At 42.7% G+C, this 22003-nt stretch overlaps 1 protein-coding gene across 8 annotated transcripts in view; it reads right to left on the reverse strand.

Moving 5' to 3' along the window:
* Positions 1–34: 34 nt before the first annotated feature.
* LOC309700306 (plakophilin-4-like) overlaps positions 35–22003 on the reverse strand; it is a 79863-nt gene continuing 57894 nt past the window's right edge. For all 8 annotated transcript variants that reach the window (XM_082523815.1, XM_082523813.1, XM_082523814.1 and 5 more), the window contains 12 exons: positions 20185–20398; positions 17137–17320; positions 11394–11511; positions 9932–10126; positions 8840–9013; positions 8353–8503; positions 5364–5556; positions 5125–5209; positions 2697–2814; positions 2450–2581; positions 2266–2339; positions 35–2148 (listed from right to left, as the gene is read on the reverse strand). In XM_082523815.1, coding sequence (XP_082379941.1) covers positions 1891–2148; positions 2266–2339; positions 2450–2581; positions 2697–2814; positions 5125–5209; positions 5364–5556; positions 8353–8503; positions 8840–9013; positions 9932–10126; positions 11394–11511; positions 17137–17320; positions 20185–20398 — 1896 coding nt within the window. In that variant the 3' untranslated portion in view covers positions 35–1890. The remainder of the gene's footprint in view (positions 2149–2265; positions 2340–2449; positions 2582–2696; positions 2815–5124; positions 5210–5363; positions 5557–8352; positions 8504–8839; positions 9014–9931; positions 10127–11393; positions 11512–17136; positions 17321–20184; positions 20399–22003) is intronic.

The raw sequence follows: 22003 nt of genomic DNA on the forward strand, positions 1-22003 counted from the left end.
CAAAATTAGAAGAAAACCGCAACTTCCAGGTGTCTCATCGTGATATAATCTTTAATCCCTATACATATTATTTCCCTCTGTAACACATCATCATTATCAGTTTTAGACAGAACAGACAGATTGGGTATTTTGGTCAGGTCACAATTAAATTAATAAAAATAATCGATAAATAATACAAAAATCTTCCTCACAATCACATAAGAAAGTTCTACATATTGAATACAACAATGTAACAGGACAGTTAAACCATTTTTATCTGTACAAATAGATGTTCACTTTTGTTTTTCCACATATTTCACATACTTTATGATATACTGCACTTTTGGCCAACATTACAGAAAAGCAGAGGGTTACAGGTTTAACCCCAGTTCTCTGAGTCTTTAAAGGTTCATGAGCGTGAGGATGTTCATCTCCAAACCCAGGTCAAATAATATTTGGAGCAGCTTTTATGTTGTTTGGAGTAGTGGTTTTATTTAACTGGTAAATAGAATTTGTCCCAGGTGTGATCCTCAGCTTCAGCAAGTTTCTTTTTCTCTTGCATTCAAGATGATGCTGGCGGACGATATTTATGTTATAAAGCCAACACACTGCACACTTTTACTGCAGAGAAAAATGAAATCAGTTGACGTGAACAAACACTCGAGTAAACAACAATGTCAGGGCTAGGTTTTTTTCTTTCTTTTGTTTAAAAAGCACCTTTTGACTAAGCCTTGGGAACCCATTAGCTAGTCTGTAGACTTAGCTTCTGGCAGAAATGGCAAAGCCCAAGACAATTTGTTTCACATCCTGATCATTGTTTACAAAAAAACCTATCAATTAAAACGCAAAATCTACCTTAGAAAGAATCCAATTTAGTATACTCAAAGCAACAAGACTTACTTTTGATCCTTGATGGTTGTTCACACTTGGCGATGATTTCCAGAATTTAACATTGTGGTTAACACACCGAGTCTCAGTAAGGTCATAGCTATATCAGAGAATTGTCTTAAATATACACAAGAACTGCCACTCTGTGGACTTCCAGTTTGATAGGGGTTCTATGAGATAGTCCTGGATAACTGGGGAGTTCCCAGTTTAATCTGATTTAATCTTTCTGGGATTTCAAGCATGCAAACTCTTCTCTAAGGATTTCTGGCTCTTACTGTAGATTGTAGAAGTCTATGCAACCTCAGTAAACATTTTCCCAACGAGTTCATGGTCTCAGTCGCTACTTTCAAGTGTTACTGAATACAGCATAGTGTTTATTTTGCAAATTGTGGTCCCTGTTAATGTCAAAAAGGATGAAAGGCTGATAAAGCAAGGTATGGGAGTGGGTGCGGTAGATCCACTCCTCGTTTGACACATTTAGCCAGAAGACACTCAGCTCGAAGGGACTTCACTGAGGGGGGTGGGTAAGGTAACGGTGGCTATGTCCATCTTTTAGACTGTTCGTGCCTCTAGCCAACACCTTTACAAGTGTGTGGGAATTATAAGTTGTACGCAACGGCCAAACAACATGGTGGAAATATTTCAGAATATTCTAGTTTTGCAGCCTGAAGCTCATTAAACTAGCGAACAATTTCATACAGCACTGCTTCTTTATGTTATGCAATAAACCTCTGATAAAACTGACTTGTGTTTGTTTGGTTTGTTTTTAGCTTCGGAGTCAAAAATAAAGGGATAATTTTTTTCCGGGTATTATTATCGTGCGGTCTGACTTAGTCAAAAGCTGCACGTGGCAAACCAAGCCCTGGTCATTCAGCACAGCTTCAGTATAGACACACACATACATATCCACATGCATCCGCAACCTTTCACGCAGCCACACAACGCACTCCCCGCACACATACACCCACAGGAACGGACAGCCAACGTGGTGAAGACTTGATGTCCACGGCGTCTGTTTTCTTTCTACACCCACGAGTCGGGGGAGCCGGTGAACTTGTTCGCCCTGTTTGAAGGCCTCCGTGTGGTGGAGTAGAAGTCCACATAGTTGGTGTTGGCTTTGAATCGGAGCGACTGGGTGGCGTAGCCGTCGGGAGAAGACGGGGTCAGGTGGGCCGGTTCGTCCTCAAAGTGCTCCTCGCCGTAGCCTTGTGGGGACGACAGGTACATTCTGTAGCTGTTGAAGTTCTTCCTGTCGGGTTCATCGTAGAATGGCTCTGGGTGCTTGGAAAACAATGTAATCAGTCAGTCTATATAAAATCAACCAAACTGAGAAAACATCCTTACCTGGATGATTGAGCACGACATTACTGTATGATGAAACAACAAAAGGCTTCTTACCTGGGATCTTCTCAGATCCTCTCCTGACTGGGAGGAATAGGTCCCAATGAAATATGGGGTTTTCTTCTCTGACCCTGAGGTGAAAAATCCATAAGTAGAGAGTAAAATAAATATAACTCCAAACTGAAATGGTGGTTGTTTGAGAGAAACACCAGTGTGCAGATCCCTGAGGGATGCCACAAACCTGTGTACTGCCGTTTGTGTAAACTGTTGTCTCCATAATATGTGTCGAGTTGCATAGATGACTGGGCCCTCTGATAGTTTGAACTGTGTCTTCTTATCCCGAGCATCGCTGGCGAGGATGTTGCACTACCGCCTGAAAACAAAGCCAACCAGAAAAATAAAACAGTGATATGATTTAAACCAAATCCTGTTTTCCCCCCCAACAATCTATTACTGAAATATGATCATCGGTTTGATGTCTCTCACACCTGATTGAATGACGGGGGACATCTGCATTGGGCTGGTGGGTAGGGTCGGCTGAGAGCGGTATCGGTCCCGCTCCAGAGTGGAGACGGGGGTGACAAAGTGGGTGTAGTTCCAGCCATCCTGTTCACATGTACGACAAAAAGAAAATAAAGAGGCATGCTTGTGCACACATGTAGGAGCTCCTGCAGGGTTTCTTTAATATGAATACATACATTTAAAACCTCCCCCCAAAAAACAAAATTGGCTCTATAGAATAGACAAAAGACTTATGGAATTAGGCTATGGATACTGGAAAAAACAAAAAACATCAAACGTTTCCAAGGCTGTTGGAATTTAGATGCTCAAATTGCTGCAGCACCTGCTGGGGGAATGGTTGAGGACCTACATGTACTTAAACTACTGCATTTACGTAGATTTCATCCATTCACCTTCTGCCACAGACCTCCCTGACCACCTCCTCCTGATCTCCTGTGGGGAACAGTATTGTAGGGTCCTTTACCTTACAATATAAATCACCTTGAGGCAACTGTTGCTATATAATAATTTGAACTGAATTAAATTTTCTGTCAGAGAACCATGGCCTCAGACTTGATTCCCACCCCTGTTGCTTCACACTCAACTGTAAACCACCCCAAAGCAAACAGGGGCCATCCCCCGACGGAGCCAAAAGAACCACATAATCTGCAAAAAGCTGAGATGACATCTTGAGACCCTCCACTCTTTGGCTGTTCCTAGAAATTCTGACCATAAAAGTCATGACCACAATTGGTGGCGCAACTGGACCGGAAGGTTTCATCAGTTTGAATCCTGTGCCACAACACTTTTACCGCATAAGAGTTACAGGTTTGTTACGAATTTTGCCTGTGGCTGTAACAGTCAGTGGTGAATTCCTTTATTCTTTGTCAATTTGGCTTTCATAACAGCTGCTGTGTTTAATTGGTAATATCAGTGGCTGCCGTTTCAAATCTGGCTTTCCTAAGAATCATATAAGATGAGACTTTTACAGCATGTGTCATTTATGCAGATCCTACATCATGAGTCATCCTCATGGCACGAAACATGTCCCTTCAGCTGTGAATGTTTCTCCTTTCTTTATAGTTGAAACAGGAAGAGCGATTTATTGAAGCATGTGCAAAAACATGTAAATACAAGCATATAAGGGAAAAACAGTTTGTACCATGCTAACGAGCTGGAAGTCAGTATTTGGTGTGACCACCTTTATTCTTCAGCACAGTCTGAACTCTCTTTCTTGTTATTTCTTTAAGTCGTCTCCAGGAATAGTTCTCCAGGTTTCTTGAAGGACATTCAAAGCTCTTCTTTGGATGTTTCTGCCTTTTGTTCTGTTCTCTGTCAACATGATCCCACACTGCTTCAATAATGTTGAGGTCCGGGCTCCGGGGAGGCCGATCCATGACTGATAGTGTTCCACTGTGTGTTTTTCTGTCCAGGTATTTATTGCATTGGCAGTGTGTTTGGGATCATTGTGATGATCAGTGCTTGATTTTTTTTTCCTTTCTTAAGGACATTTTTTTCCAGACACTCTTCATCTGCTCTAGATATATATATATTTTTAGGCCCGATACCTCTTGTTTTGTTCTCCGCTTGTCCCGTCGCTTCAAATTTTTAAAGACTCCACAGTACATAGGTCACTTTTATCACACTTTTATCACAGCAAAACAGCTCTGGGGTTTTGCTGTGGCACTTTGCACAAAATTGATGGAATAATGAAGGAGGAGGACTACCTCCAAAATCTTGAACCTCACCTCTAATCAGCAGCTTCCAACAAATTGAAATGTGGACACAGTTGGATGTTACAGCAGGACAACGATCCCAAACACACATCACAACTGTGTGGCTGTAGCTCAGGCGGTAGAGCAGGTCATCATCTACTGATCGGAAGGTTGGTGGTTCGATTCCTGGCTTCCCCTAGTCTGCATGCCAAATATCCTTGGGCAAGATACTAACCCCAAATTGCTCTCCGATGCATCCATCGTGTATGTGAATGTTACTTAGAAAGCACTTAGAAAAATGTGCTTGTGCAAATGGGTGTGAATGGGTGAATGCACAAGTTGTGTAAAGCGCTTTGAGTGCTCAGAAGAGTAGAAAAGCGCTATATAAGAACCAGTCCATCTACCATTTACTGAGGGATGTGATATGCTGATAGCCTTTTCTTATCTTAGCACCCACATTTTGATAGATGTGACCAAGGGACTCTCATTCCAATGAAGTCAGATTAACAGAAGGGAGTGCACTTCTGAAAGAGACTTTGGATAATGAAGGCCTTGAATGATTACCGTGCCCTGAATTACAAACAGACGATAAGAAAGATAATCAGCATCTCCCTGAAAGAGCCTTTAAATTTCTTGAGGTGTAAATGGAGTTTTAATTCCATCAGTGTGAGTTCTTCCACATGTATCTGCTCGTACCCACCTGTTTGTAGAGGGTCCTCAGCTCTCTGTACTGCCACAGGGTGTTCAGCACCTGAGCAGCTGCCTTCACAACCTTCATCGAATATCTGTGACACACACAGTATGTAAAATAAAATGAGTTAAACCAGTTAAGGAGTGCCTGATTTTCTATCACCCATCACCTGTCACAGTGGTAGATGTTCATTATAAACGTAGCGAAATGAGTTCAATAATAAAAACATGGAGGTGGTCACGTCTTACCCTTTCCCTCGACCTTTGCTGATATCCACCAGTTTCTCGATGCCTCCGCTGTCGGCTAAAGCTTTGGCGTTCTCCATGTTGCGGCTGATGACTTCATGCAGCGTGCAACAGACTGATGCCACCGTGTCGTCTGACAGCACAGTGGGACTGCCGCCAGGCAGCCGGTTCACCAGATCCCGCATGGCGTACTTTCCTGCAGGTGGAGAGACAGACAGAACAGAAGGTCTGGATCTGCTCTTAGTGGATTAACAAACAAGTTTAACAAACAAGAATTGGTGGCACAAGATTGAATTAATGTCGGAGAATTGTAGATTTACAAAAGTTGGGAAGGTCTCTTCGAGCCATTTCAAAACAACTGCAGATTCCAAGATCATCAGATCAAACAATAATAAGTACATGTAATTCAGACGTGTCACCAATTTGCCAGAAGAAGACAAGATGACTCCAGGGCTCAAACCTGTCATGAACTGAAAACATCTGGAACACCAGCGTCACCGTCCACAGCGGAGTGAGTTTTACATTACCATGGACAGAAAGAAGCCCCTGCTCCAATATAGACGAGCCAAATACCTTCTGGAGAAAAGCTTTATAGTCAGAGAAGACAAAGATTGAGCTTCTTGGTCAAAATGAAAAGATGTTTAGAGGAGTAAAGGTACGGCTCTCAAAACCTGAGAACACTATACCAGCTGCTAAGCATGGTGGTGGTACCATCATGCTCTGGGGCTGTTTTGCTGTGGCACTTTGCACAAAATTGATGGAATAATGAAGGAGGAGGACTACCTCCAAAATCTTGAACCTCACCTCTAATCAGCAGCTTCCAACAAATTGAAATGTGGACATAGTTGGATGTTACAGCAGGACAACGATCCCAAACACACATCACAACTGGGGTTCGAGTGGATACAGCAGGCTAGCATTAAGCTTCAGGAATGGCCTTCCCAAAGTCTCTTACAGTGGGGCAAAAAAGTATTTAGTCAGCCACCGATTGTGCAAGTTCCCCCACCTAAAATGATGACAGAGGTCAGTAATTTGCACCAGAGGTACACTTCAACTGTGAGAGACAGAATGTGAAAAAAAAATCCATGAATTCACATGGTAGGATTTGTAAAGAATTTATTCGTAAATCAGGGTGGAAAATAAGTATTTGGTCACCTCAAACAAGGAAAATCTCTGGCTCTCACAGACCTGTAACGTCTTCTGTAAGAAGCTTTTCTGTCCCCCACTCGTTACCTGTATGAATGGCACCTGTTTGAACTCATCATCTGTATAAAAGACACCTGTCCACAGCCTCAAACAGTCAGACTCCAAACTCCGCCATGGCCAAGACCAAACAGCTTTCGAAGGACACCAGGAAAAGTATTGTAGACCTGCACCAGACTGGGAAGAGTGAATCTACAATAGGCAAGCAGCTTGGTGTGAAAAAAAATCAACTGTGGGAGCAATCATCAGAAAATGGAAGACATACAAGACCACTGATAATCTCCCTCGATCTGGGGCTCCACGCAAGATCTCATCCCGTGGGGTCAAAATGATCATGAGAACGGTGAGCAAAGATCCCAGAACCACACGGGGGGACCTGGTGAATGACCTGCAGAGAGCTGGGACCAAAGTAACAAAGGTCACCATCAGTAACACACTACAACGGCAGGGAATCAAATCCCGCAGTGCCAGACGTGTTCCGCTGCTGAAGCCAGTGCATGTCCAGGCCCGTCTGAAGTTTGCCAGAGAGCACATGGATGATACAGCAGAGGATTGGGAGAATGTCATGTGGTCAGATGAAACCAAAGTAGAACTTTTTGGTATAAACTCAACTCGTCGTGTTTGGAGGAAGAAGAATACTGAGTTGCATCCCAAGAACACCATACCTACTGTGAAGCATGGGGGTGGAAACATCATGCTATGGGGCTGTTTTTCTGCCAAGGGGACAGGACGACTGATCCGTGTTAAGGACAGAATGAATGGGGCCATGTATCGTGAGATTTTGAGCCAAAACCTCCTTCCATCAGTGAGAACTTTGAAGATGAAACGAGGCTGGGTCTTCCAACATGACAATGATCCAAAACACACCGCCCGGGCAACAAAGGAGTGGCTCCGTAAGAAGCATTTGAAAGTCCTGGAGTGGCCTAGCCAGTCTCCAGACCTCAACCCCATAGAAAATCTGTGGCGGGAGTTGAAAGTCCGTGTTGCTCGGCGACAGCCCCAAAACATCACTGCTCTCGAGAAGATCTGCATGGAGGAATGGGCCAAAATACCAGCTACTGTGTGTGCAAACCTGGTAAAGACCTATAGTAAACGTTTGACCTCTGTTATTGCCAACAAAGGTTATGTTACAAAGTATTGAGTTGTATTTTTGTTATTGACCAAATACTTATTTTCCACCCTGATTTACGAATAAATTCTTTACAAATCCTACCATGTGGATTCATGGATTTTTTTTTCACATTCTGTCTCTCACAGTTGAAGTGTACCTCTGGTGCAAATTACTGACCTCTGTCATCATTTTAGGTGGGGGAACTTGCACAATCAGTGGCTGACTAAATACTTTTTTGCCCCACTGTATATATACTTAAGTATATGTTTGAACCTGTATGCATGTATACGTCTGAAATTTGTGCACCCACTTCAGGATTTCATTAACACTGAACATGTGTAAATGTGTAACAGTGCTGTTTATTTGCAGGCAGAGTATTAAGAGATGTTTAGTTTTGCTGAATCAGTTTTAGTGGCCGTCTTTCGTTCCTTTTACTGCAGCTCTATACTTGGGCGTGGCAAGATGCCACAACCCAAGAATGACTGTTCACAGGTAAGCTTTAGGTGTTCACCCTTCCCAGGAGCAGCATTTAGGCATTAGCTCTACTTTAACTGTAATTTGTTTGCAGATAGGAGAGGGCACAAATGTAGGATTGTGTCACCACTAGGGGGCAACGTAATGTCAAAGACTGAGTATGTGCTGGCTTTGAATAAACAGTTGAGGGGTGTGTGTGTGTACCTATCAGTTCCTTGTTGCGGCTGTCCAATGCCATGTTACGCAGAGCGGTGGCGACGGAGCAGACTACCCGGTCGTTGTCCATCCTCAGCAGCTCCACCAGGATGGGAAGGCCCTTCTCCTTACGCACCGCTGCTCGGATGTAGGCCGAAAACTGCAAAAATAGAAACAGAGTTTTAAATGCCCCGAAAGGAGTCAAATATTGTTTTTACCCATCAGATTCCTACTGTGACAAACACAAGACTTGACCTGCGATGTCTCTGTTTGTATTCACTGGAGGTTTGAAGTTGGCAAAATAGGACTGAGATGAAAGCTGATGGCTTGTTCTGATGTTCCAAAGAAACAGTTCAGAAAGTCTGGAGAACTATTGCTCAAGAGCGCTTTATAATGGACAAACAAGTCTGGCTGCTTGGTGGCTCAAGACTTTTCCACAGTGTTGTCTATAATTAGGAAAATCTGCACCTTGTGTTAGCCTTAGACGAGGTCTTACCTTCCAGTTTCCTGCAGAGAGGTTCTGCAGGGACCCGGCAGCGCCCTCCAGGGTGGCGGGGTTGGAGCTTTCAGCCAGCAGGTTGAGGTACGGCTTCACCACCATTGGGTGCCACAGCAGCTCTGCTCCTCTCAGAGACTGGGAGAAACCCGGGACTGTCCCGACACCGTCCCACTGCGACAAACGCACCAAGGCACAGAAAGTGAAGTCGAGTTTGTATAATTGGGAGTGCTTAAACTGCTTAAAGGGCGATTCCTCTAAGGGTTGCTTGATCCAGGAGAGGGAAAATTTTATTTACATAAACTCTTTACATAAAAACAAGCAACTAAAACCAGCTTAGAATCAATAACTAACCCACGGAGCAGCCAATTCATTTCTCTTTATCCAAATTATACAATGATTCAGTTCAGATGGCTGTAAACAGAATATATTTGTGGAAAAATTACCTTCATTTTCCCTTATTTGCTTCCGTCCTTCCTTCCTTCCTTTCTGGGTTCATTTCAGAGGTTTTGATTTCTCGTTATGATTTGTATAACCTAATCAACCAATCAATAAAGAAGCTGTTCCCATGATGAGTCTCCACAGCAGATCGTCTGCCTCCGTCTCATCCTGTCTCTATCATCTTCCTCTGTCACACCAACTATGAAGCAATCCATGAAGCTTCTCTGTGGTCTTCCTCTTTATCGCCTGCCTGGCAGCTAAGAACTTTTGAAGATTTCAGTTTTCAGTTTAAATCTAGAGCTACAAGGACCCGTCATGGCTCATATTTGCTTTCACTTGCTGACGAATACAGAGGACAGCAAACCTTACAGCTGTGCGGTTGCCCAGTTTTCCTGTCGGGATAAATTATATGAAGGCAAAAGGTGAGATTTTTGTGGTTTCTGTTGTGGATCAGTCCCACTGCATTCAGAGTCCGTTTGCGCCAGGTATAAACTGGAGGGTTCCCTGAGATCACCAGACTAGCTTTTGAGTTCTCAGATTGCTCAACAGGTAACTGCTCTTATACACATCTTGTATATTTTTAGTACTTTTAAAGCACATAAACATCTTTTCATGCTTTAAAAGAATGCCTGTAAAAGGCCTCAGTCGTACCTTGGAGTCGGGCCAGCCGCCTCTCTTCCTGCCACGCCTCCTCTTGCCCCAGCAGAGGTAGTCCAGCTCCTTGGCTGGGGAGGAGAACCCCAGCAGGGTGTCCAGCTCCTGGTTGCCGAGGAGGCGAGAGGAGGGCATCTCCATCTCCAGGCGGTACGAAAGGTTCCTCAGGGTGCAGACGCTGTTCTCCACTATCTGAAAGTAAAAATGAGAACTGAGCATTTCTTTTGTTTCTGCCTCTTCTTCTGTGTTTCCTGCTAATGAAACCTGATGGTGGTGCTAGAGGAAAGTTTTCACATAAAATCAAACATTAGACATCTGCTCTGCAGAGCTCTTGTTTCAGCCTGTGGATGGTGCAAAAGGTTTATTTCTGTTATATGATGTTTTGTCTGTGCAAGTAGTTTAGAATTTTGAGACCACTGACATCGATGTTTTATTGCTTAAGCTATTTATTTCTATTTGTTAGCTAAGGTAGCTGGGACACTACATCCTCTTCTTGTTTGCATGATGATGATATTATGCCACACGTCTGCAACACTTCTGTGCTGTAGTTGTATTTTCTGTACTGAACATGTGATGCCCTTGGTTTCCCCAGTTTGCTTGTTATCGTGTTTTAGAGGTTCAAGCTTTATATTAACTTTTAATATCATTATTAAAAGGTCAGCGTCTTTTATTTTCATATCAATGAATCTTTTGTGAACTACAGATGATCATTAAGCCTATACAGCTATATATATATAATTTTTTTTTTTTTTTTTTTTACTTGGTGGTGATAGCCACAAACACCTATGTTTGATTCTTGAAACACATTTTTCTGTTCCTAGGTTTTCAATTATAGGAACTATTACCACAGCAATAGTACTTAGTAGTAAAAGTACTTATGGATCTATCTGTGAAGTGTTGAAGGGTTATCAACTGAAGATGAACACAGGCCAGGGTTCACTTCCATGCAATACCAATTTGTACCACAGGATGGTGCAAGTGAGTCAAGTAAGCATTTAAAAAGATTTGCCTACATTTCAATCCATTATTGTATTAGTAATTTAAAATCAGGTGGTGCCTAAAAACAAACAGCAAATGCTAAACATCAGCACACCCCTGAAAACATTTCATCACACCCACTGGTAAAACGTTGCACCCTGGTGGTCAAAATTGTAGTTGAATTTATGAATGCATAACATCTAAACACATGTGTAGTACGTTTATGTGGCCTGGCCACGTACAATCACATATAATGGTAACTAAGTAACTGACAGGGCATCCTTATAACAGCAGTCTCAGTAGCTGTAGTTTGCACATACTGCAGTATGTGAGTATTGAGGGATCAGATTCAGGTCCCCAGAGTGCGGTTCCAGCTGTGTCTGGGTCAGGTTAAGTTGGGATGACTCTCTCGGGGATAAACTGTGACAAAACATGACTCACACACTCATGTGCATCTTTGTGTGTTTGTGCTTTGCTGCACCTTGCTGTCGTAATCGGAGGTGTTGACGCAGGCTCTGAGGACGTGGAGCAGCGAGTCGACCAGACCTTCACAGCACCGCAGCTGACTCCTCGCCTCTTCCCCTGCTGAGCTCAGGTTCCTGACAGACAGACACACACACACACACACACACACACACACACACACACACACAAATTCAGACTCAGGTGCAGTGTGTGGATTCCCCCACTGGGTGGCTTCAAACCTGCCTGGATACAGTAAAGAAGGGAGCTGATCCTCCAATAGGAACCTCCAGCTGCTGCTAATGGAAAGCTGCCATGAGAAGACTGCACAACAGCAGCAAAGAAATCCCACAATGCATTTCCATACCATCAACCTACAGCCTCACGCCAGTCTAAGTGAAGCAAAGTGCCCGAGGCTCGCGTGCACGCGCCGCTTCCCCACAGCACTTCAAAGCTGTTTGAGACACGTCGTGCAGTTTTCTGCTTCAGGGAGCACACCTGGACTGGAAGTCTCCACTCAGCAGTTTTGAAGTTTTGTGTTTGGTAAATAAATCTACAACTAAGGGAAGTATTGCATCCTTAAGACCCGACTCTTGGTGTTACCTTACAGGTACGGTTTCTCCCCTACTAACAACGGAGACACACGAGAGGTAGATAAAAGATTTAGCCACTCATGAAACAGATCACATACTGAAAAGAGTCTTAATGCATCAGGAGATTCATGTTTTACTTGCACTGTTGCTTTACATAAAATTACAGTGCTTCAGAATTTGGTGAAAAAAGTTGGATTACAATGTGATGCACTGAGTAGCTTCTTATTTCTTCAACAGCCACGTCTGGTCGTGGAAAAAGTGCTAGTGCAAGTCGTAAAGCTCAAATTATTGAGAAAGCAGCTGAAACGACTGTTTCTAAAGCCCGGAAGGAGTGAGGTGACCCTTCATGTCTGAGGACAAAATGAGGTCTCAGTGAACATTTCCACGCGCACAATTCAATTCAATTTTATTTATATAGCACCAAATCACAACAAAAGTCACCTCAAGGCGCTTAAATTAAATTAAAAAGAGAACTTGAGAGTTTGGGACTGAACAGCCCTGTAGCCTTAAAAACTAAATATCGGCGAGGCTAATCGGAAAAAAGAAAATGTCAGCCTGCTTGGGAGTAGAGGCTGGACTCTGGAAAAAGGTCATGTGGTCTGACGAGTGCAGATTTACTCTGTTCCAGAATGATGGGTGCACTGGGGTAAAAGGAGAGGCGGATAAAGTGATGCATCCGCCTACAGCACAAGCCTGTGGGGGCGGTGCTATAATTTGGAGTTGGATCGACCTCAGAAGATGAGGTCAGCTGATTACCTGAACACACCGAACGACCAGGATGTTTTTTCTTTCCATGACAGCATGGGCATGATCCAACATGTCAATCGCAGGATTCATCACACTCAAAAGAAAAGAACGGTTGGAAGTATTAATCGCTATCGCTGGACTACTTTAATGTTCAAGAAATCTTCAGCAGCAATCCGGTCGTTAAGTGATGACGCGACGAATCCTACTTCCGGGCCTAAAGTAGTCTGCGTTTAATATGGCTTTTGTGTTGTTAACATGTTTAATGTTATGTATTTTCTTCTATTTAATCTCAAAAAGCTCCTAAAACAGTCAGTGATCCCTGTTGACCTCCCTCGGCTTTTATTACCGCTAATCATTTATTTAAGCTCAGTTTTTAAAACCTTAGGATGTAACTACAGCCCAGCCCATGCAACAGTATATGAATGACTAACCTCGTATTGTGGATAGATTATCTCAGTTGTTCTCCTGGCTGAAGTTTGGTCCTTTTACAGCATCCTGCCATGCGATTACATTTGTTCCTGACCACCGAGAACACTCACGTTAACTTTTATCGAGTGGAAAAAAAAGTTAGCTTGTTTATATTATGCTAACATAGCTGTGTCGCTAGCGGTCACGTAGCACATCATTATATACCAGCTAGCCAAACTTCAGTAACCCTACAAACGTCACTGCTGTTTAGTTTTCTGTCTTCATTTATGTTGGAAGTGATAGCAGAGCTGTACGTTTTAATTTGTTTCCAAAACCCCGCAGTCAGGACATGCTATATTGTATTTAGATAGAAGCTAGCGAGCTAACTTCCTGCTAACTTCTAACTCCGTTAAATGTCATAAATTCCGTTTTCATGGATGCCTGGATGTTAAACTCAATTGTTACACCTGGTAGAGCAGAACGCTGATTATTTTATTAAAGATGAAAGACTTTAGACAGTTTTTCAACTCTCAGTAATGCCATAGTGATCGTTTGATATATGGACCTGCAGCAGAGTTTAGGCCCAGACACGGCTAGTGACGTCAGACTTAACGACCGGATACAGTCAGCAATACTGGCCTTGTATTTACTTGATATCAGATGGATACCAAACATTTGCACTATGGCAGAGCGCTACTTTGCGGTAATATTTAGGACATTTAACACCAGGATTTGTTGACTGCTTTTGTTGTAGCAGATGAAGATGGTGCAGGTGGTGACATAAAATAAATGCGTGGGCTGTGACAAACACGTCAAGCTGTGCACTGATGGAGCTTCCACATGCTGTCTGCCATGAAGAAGAGACAGAAAAGGAATGAAAGACAAAAAGCACCTTCATGATCATAAAACATCTCAGCCATATTCAAATCGTTCCATCATGCCTTCACACTGAAATGAGCTCAGATAATGTGAGATATTCTCGACCTACGTGGATTAAAGGACAAAGCCCTTAACAAAATATCAAGAGTTGTGAATCGTGATCACAGAAAGAAAAATGTTTGGCATATTAATCATCGCACACTAGCTTTAACCTTCGCGTGGGCGGTAATAATGCAAGCAGATTGTTTACATCTGGTGCTCTTTGCAGAACGTTTAGCAGAAGTGAGCATTAAAGTGCCACGATAGAAAGAAACAAGGCTGTTTTCTTTGTGGAAGCACGTCACGCGGGATTCGGTTTGGTAAATAGGAATGCCTTTTCTGCCTCCTGTCCAGCAGCGTGAACAGAGATCATCAGACCTTCCTCCCCTCGGCACCTTTCCCCTACAACTGAGAACAAACAGCCTCCAGAGGAAGCTCACTGTAGTTGTTTGTACTGACAAATGTGATGCGAAATCTCTACACAACACAGATTAATATCGTCACATTGATCATCCTGTTAATGCTATTGGCTGAGTCCTTAAACGCAAAGTGGTGACTAGTCCGATTAATCTCAGTATGCTAATTGGATGTTAGAGGGTTGAAAGCACTTCCTGTGTGTGTGTTTATATGTAAAAATGAAGGCATCCACCCTGCAGGTACCAAACCTTTAATAATGTTTTTAATTTTTAAGGTTTTATGCATCAACATGTAATAAAAATCTTAAAATTATGTAAATACAACTTCAGATGAATAACAATACCCTGATAAACCTCACATTTCAGCAGCCTGTGGAACCACCTTAACAGTTAATGGTTTTCTGTGTGACTTTATCAGTTACATCATTTTGGAGTTACTTTGGCCCAGTCTTCTTTACAATGTTCCTTCATTTCATGTGTTTATGCACAGCTCTCTCAACTCCCCACCACAGCATTTCAGTCAGGTTGACATCTGGACTTTGACATTGCCACTGTAACACCTGTTGCAGACACGCTGCTAAGCTTGGGATCATTGTCCAGTTGCATCACTCAAAGGTGCCAATATATTTATTCGCTCATCGTCGCTCACTCATCACACATATGCACCCATTTATTGCTGTTGTTAAGGCGCAAGAAGCCGCTGCAGTATTCTCCTGAACAGCAGGAGTCACCACTCAATATTGTGCCATATGCGCTGAAACAGGAGGAGAAAAGTCAAAATCGGAAGCATGGTCTGATGGTCGATGACTGCAACGTGGCCAAATCAAGGCAGATCACATGATCCTCATTCTCTACCTCTTTACTTCTTTTTCATACAGTCTCTTCATCTTTTTCACATCAGCTTTGATTCAAAACTTTCTTTTACTATTGTTTTAGTATCTCCAGTCGATCTTTCTCGCCGTAGTGACGCAGACTTCACCACTCTCTCCACTTCACCTCCAGGTGTTTCCTTATATAGAAAAATGGTGAGGCTGTATGCAGATAATGTAAAGAACGCTCAAGTTGATGCTCTGTTGATTTAGCATGAGTCTGATTTACTAAAATACACACAGCTGTAAGAACAAAATCAGCTGGTACACATGTGGCATAAATGTGACGGCAATTTTGCCCGCAAACTGTTTTCTTTGTTCGGGGTAACGACATTCGCACACATATTAGTAAGTGAGGGACATTGTTCCAGAAGCCTTGTGGTTTGTTCAGATGTTCTCATGGCAGACCTTTCAAACAAGCCATACTTATTCAGTCCTTTTCTAATTGTACTGTCATGAACTTTAATATTTAACATGCCAACTGAAACCTGTAGAGTCTGAGATGTAGCACTTAAGCTCCGAGGATTGCACGGTCTGACCTTGGGGTGAATTTTCTGGGACGTCCACGCTTGGGAGGATTGGCAACTCTCTCAAATGTTCTCCATTTGTGAATAATCTTTCTCACTGTAGAACGATGGACATCTATAACCCTTCACAGACTGGTGTCTCAGACCAGCAAACTAAACTTCTGTTTTTATAGAGCCGCTCACACTTGCTGCTACATAAAATCTCAGATCTGAAGGAGGAAGTCCTTTCTTCTTCAGATGAGTGCGGCCGCTATTAATAAAGTGATTTCTAGTCTTAAGAACCACTCACGGCCCTTTAAAGTAGATATTTTCATGTATGGTACATTAAACCAGCACTTTCTTCTGTGCACTTAAGCACATTTACACCTATGACCAACTATCTTTGGAGCTTGCCGAAGCACCCAAAGAGAACGAGACTCCACCCAGACTAGAGCCATGTTGATGTCAATCCCCTATTTTACTTTTAACCCCAACTGTCTGTAAATAGTCATGTGCTATGTCTTGATTTGGAAATTTAAAGCGTTTAATTCTTGCGGCTTCTCTGTAGCCCCCAGTGTGCGACTCTGCCATATGCCACTTTGATCTAATCCCAATTATTACCAGAACATCCTGAAGTGAACTAAATCATACGGGATAAAAGGAGCTTCTACTCTAAATTACATCTTTCAAATGAGTTCAAGACCTTAAAACTTTCTCTGCATGCTAACATTTGCAGGTAATAAATCTCAACCTTCATCCTGGGCTTTCAGTTTGAAGATACACTTTCTCTGGTATTTGCGTCTGTAGGCCAATATGGTCAAATGTTTCTTAAAGACTTCACGGCTGCATAAAATCTCCATTACAGAGCCCCTTATTGACGGATTATACGGCCGTGATTATGAGCTGTGGTTTTACAGAATCATTAAGATGAAAAGTAGATGGGAAGGGGAGAAAAAGCAGCACAGACAACCAATAAATCCAAAAGTCGTCCTTGCATTTCAAAACCAGAATCAATTGAATAAGCAAACAGCGAGCCGGGTTACTCAGCAGGCTTAGGAGGCGATTATTTTCAGGGTGGAAATGAGGATGGATTTGCGTGGTTTGAGGACAGTTTCGGCTAAAGAGGTGTTTAATGTGTTGATGTGACGCGGACAAAGTTTGATGAATAACGTCATAATACCAACCATATTTCAAATTGGTTCTTTTCCTCGATTCTATCATCATTTTACGACTTAAGCTGCTTTTTGCGATGAACACACGCTGACTTATTGAGTGTTTGAGGGGGCCGTTTGATTTGTTTCTTACCTCAGGCAGCCGGTGGTGTTGCGAAGCAGCATGGAGGACTGGAACTTGACTTTGTGCTCGTCACGGTGAGAAACACTGCTCCAGCCTGAGTGGGGGATGACCACGGTGTTGGTCAGCGTGGTCAGAGCATCGCGGATGATGGTCATCTTCACCGCGTCGCACGAGGAGAGGTTCCACAGGACGCCTGCAGTGGATGCACACAGTAAAATAAGTCAAAACTATTGTTACCTGTCCATCCATCCATCGCTGTCTATCCAGGTCTAGGTTGTGGTGGCAGCAATGTAAGATCTCCAGATCTCCCTCTACCTGGCAACCTCCTCCTCCGGCTCTTTCAAGGAAATATCAAGGTGTTCTCAAACCAGCCGAAAGGTACAATCTCTCCAGCGTGTCCTGGGTCTCCTTCCAATTGGACAAACTGCCTCAGCTATGAGGCACCATCGAGGCATCCTAGTCAGATGCCAAAACCACCTCAACTGGCTCAGTTAAATGTTGTACTCAAACCTTGAGATACTGGAACTCTTCCACTTGTCAATTAATTCCCAGCCCAGAGCAGGCACTCCACTCTTTTCACACACAAACCACTCCAGTGTGAGGTGGAGGATGAAGCTAAAAGAACCACATCGTCTGCAAAAAGCAGAGATAAGATCAATAATTTGAGCAAAAGATTTAAAATTTAGATTCATCACTCCATCAGAGCTGTTGCCACTGATTTTCAGTAATTTTCATACCTCGCTTGAGCCAAGAACTGCTTCTTGAAGCCTTGTAGACCTGCTCCTTCTTCTTTAACGACTGACACTGTACACCAGCTGAGATGTGCAAAGCTTTCTGTGAATAGGTCCTTGGGAATCCCCTTGTTGGTACAAAAATACTATTTTATGTCTGTCAAACTGTGTTATCTTTGAAATTTTTCACAGATTTCATAGACTAAAGAAATGGGAACAAGAGATGTTCTTTCGTGACAGGCTGCTAGTAACAAAGTGCCTCAAGATATAATTTAAAATCTTTTCTTAGTTGTCTGTTATGTGTAGATACAAGACTGGTTCATTTCAGTGTTAGGTGCCTTTTTTATGCTTGAATGATTCATTCATCGGTCGAAGTTAAGTGGCTTACAATCTGAAAATGGTCAGGTATAAGAACTGGACTGAAAACGAGTGAAAAAAAAAAAAAAAAAAAAAAAAAAAATCAGCCAAAAGTCCAAAAAGACCTTTAGAAAGAGAACTATTGCTCAAGAGCAGGTTAAAATGACATGAAAGTTATTGCTGCTTGGAAGCAAAATGTTTTATATTGAATACAACTGCCAACCATGTCCAAGGCTTCACGTAAAAATATCCTCCATAAACGAAGTATAAAAGAGTAATAATGGGAAAAAAGCTTTGAGTTCAGTAAAAACAAGTGTTTTATTTTTAAATATGCAGCTTTGTTCCTGAATGTTATTAAGTGCAATTTGTTTTGGGGTGTGGAAGATCAAATTTAAGCAGCTACCAAAGAACAAAGTGCACCTTTAATAATCAGAGTCCCAACCCGAGCTAAAAATAGAACATTTCTGAAGCATTTCACCAGACAGAAGAGTCTCCTCTGTGGTTTGTGAAGCGTGTCTAGCAGCTTCTTATCTGCTGCCTTCAAACAGTATGTGTGGTGTGGCTGCAGAGTCCTGTTTCCAAAGCACATTATCTTAGCATCTGTCCCGAGGACTGTGCCGAGATCTGCTCAGCGCTGTGCGCCGAGTGTTTAAGCCGCTGCCGCTCACACCTCCCACAGAACAGCCGATACACAGATTAAAACACTGCCAGGCAGTCAGACGGCACCGCAGACCGATGCTCAGCCAGCAAGGCGGCCAGTCGGCCGGCCAACCAACCGGGAAGTCAACGGACCACGCTGGCAGGCGAACACCCACACACACCAGACTTTATCGTGTCAAGCTATTATTCTGAGCCTTTTTTTGTCGATGTGGACCATAGTGTTAGCTTATTTCACCCATTCAGGAATAAAAAGGCATCTGAGTTTAGAGACTGTTAGAACCAGTCCTTATCGGAACGACAGGATTTATGAGTCGGAGAAATCAACCAGAATCTAGAAATACAGTTTAAAGATGTTCGGCTATACTCTCTTAAACCTCTGCACTTACTTTAAATGACTGTCTCTAGCAATTATGAATATTTGAATGTGAATATAAAAATTTAAAGCTTGGAAACATACAGATGATTAATGTTTTCATTAGTTAAATCCAGTTTTCTAGATTTTTCTCTGCTTTTATAAATAATTAAAGGTACCCCGTGTAGTTTCTGGGCAGTAGTAGGCATTAAGGACAAGGATAGGGTCACACACATTCCTACTGTTCCCATTTATTCTAATGTTAATACATGACACCTGCTAGTTTTATGCCTGGCCTATATTCTTATCATTTAAGGTACCGTACCTTCTAAGTAGGAAAAAAATAACCTTAACAAACAAAAGAGCTACAATTTTCTGACATGTAACCCTCAAAAATATATTTGATTGCACATTTTTATGCCCATAAACATCATTCCACAATTTAACCCCAACACCATAAATACATCTTCATTTAAATCCTTTTTTTTTTTTTCCACAGTAAAATGACAAAAATCTCCCAAATCACACTGAGAAAAACACTTGAACACAGTTCGGGAATAACTTTAGCTTTAAGCATTATTTGCATTATTAAAAACCCCCCACCAATCATTACATTTAATTAACGAGATCTACAAATGATTGTTTCCTCTGTTTACTTACATTTTAAACAGTGTCACCACTTTTTCACAATTGAGGTTCAACGTAATCCCTGTGAGTTCAGGCTTCAGGTTGCTCTAAACACTCACTTTTACACAGCTTTTCTACTCTTGGCTCTGTATGACATCACTGAGAGGGGATAACCCTAATATGGTCGTCTCAGGCAAAGAAGCCCCACCACCTGCTATACAAACCTTCTGTTTTTGATGAGAAGCAGCCAATCAGGAGAAAGTTGGGTCAAAAGGGGACAAGCTGTAAATGAGCAGATTAGGTTGGCAAGTCAAGGCTATCGGGACGTACCGGTGACCAGTTCACGGACTTCATTGTCAGTTGTTTTCCGGAAGAGGCGGAGCAGGGCAGGCACGCCACCGCAGTTCCTCAGCGTCACCTTGTTGTCGTCGGTGGCCTTGCCGTACACCAGGTTCCTCAGGGCCCCGCAGGCGCTTTTCTGAACCTCGGCCACCTTATGATCCAGGAGGTCCACCAGGTGCTGGATCCCTCCCAGGTGACAAACCTGCAGAAGAGGAGCCGTTACGCTTAATAACGTCAATTTAAACTGCAGTGCAGAGCTTGTGTCTGCCTCTTGTGGCAGTACCCCTAATCAGTTATATTTGTTTCTCTGTTTGTTGTAGTCAAGCGTCCACGGATTTCTCTATATCAATTTCAAATTTTATGTGATGGTAGATACCAATAACAGCTCGAGCTGATTTAATTTTGGTGAAAATTAGGGTCAAGGTCACACCAACTGTTAAAAATGAGAAAAAACAATTTTTTATGCAAGGTCTTCAAATTTCACAACAGTATACTAGGCCTTGGGTGAAAAGTACCAAGGTTCGCTAAAACATTTCAATAAACGATATGGAGTAATATATCATATGAAAGGGCCTGAGGAGAGCTGTACAACACACTTTTTATTCTCTCAATATGACACAGTATGATTTACTTTCCATCCACAGAGGACTGTCTCACCACAGACAGAAAGTCAAAAGCATTTAGCAAAAACAGGTGAAATGACTGCTGGTGACACAAAGTTAAACTTTCGGTAAATGGTCTGGTGCTTACATATCGCCTTTATACTCAACTTGACCACTCAAAGCACTTTCTAATACAAGCCTCATTCACCTAATCACACAAACATTGAAAAAGTGCTTTTATCTACACCAAAACACTTTATCAAACATTTACACAGACACTCTGATGGGTTCATCTGAGGGGCAAAGATGCACAGATAGTGGAGCCGGGAGACTGATTCAACGACCTTCATGACAGGTCGACAACTCGCTTCCCCACCTGAACCACAGCCACCCACCTTTCAGCTTCGAAGGGAGCAACTGAAGAGACTACCAATTAGAGTGAAGGATAGCATTGACTGACATATGAGGGGTGTGGCAAATATATTCAAGTGGACCATTCAGCCTGGATGGTTCATTGGTGACCAATCATCAGCTACAAAGTGATGATCAATACAGCTGGGTACCTTTCATATTTGAACCCAGTAGTGGTTTTTGATACGGGCGACACGGGCAGTTGCCGGGGGCGGCATCACGGGCATTGGCAAAAAAAAAAAAAAAAAAAAAAAAAAAAAAAAAAAATTACTCGTACTCATGCTGCCCCGACATCATGCCAGGGCATATTGGGAAAGTCGTAGGCACCGATTGGTTTTCTATCACCCATTTGCTGGGAGTAAGGGCGCCCTCCGTTTGCGAGGTGCGCCTGCTGCTTGCGGCACAGGGAGGAGAGGGCGGGGCGGCGGGGGATTCTCTGGCTGGCTGGAGCAGCATCTAATAACCAACTCGCAAAATAACACAAAATAAAAACAAACCAACAACCAGGAAAACACCAGACATCATGATACAGACTTATAATTTGCACTGATGTTTTTTCAAAATTCTATATGTGAAAAGTGAGCGCAAGAGCCCTCAGTGCACCTGCTCGCTGCTGTGCTGAAGTCAAAGTAAACTTTATGTGTGAATGTGTGTGTGAATGGGTGGATGACTGGATGTGTAAAGCACTATACAAATACAGGCCATTTACCATTTTATTGTCATCTCCGCTACATACAGTCCAGTATATAGAGAGACGAGACGACGAGGCTCCAGTTACAGCAGTGCAAGTAAAC

Source organism: Aulonocara stuartgranti (assembly GCF_965226115.1).
Source record: "Aulonocara stuartgranti genome assembly, chromosome: 23".
In the NCBI taxonomy this organism is placed as follows: Eukaryota; Metazoa; Chordata; class Actinopteri; order Cichliformes; family Cichlidae; genus Aulonocara; species Aulonocara stuartgranti.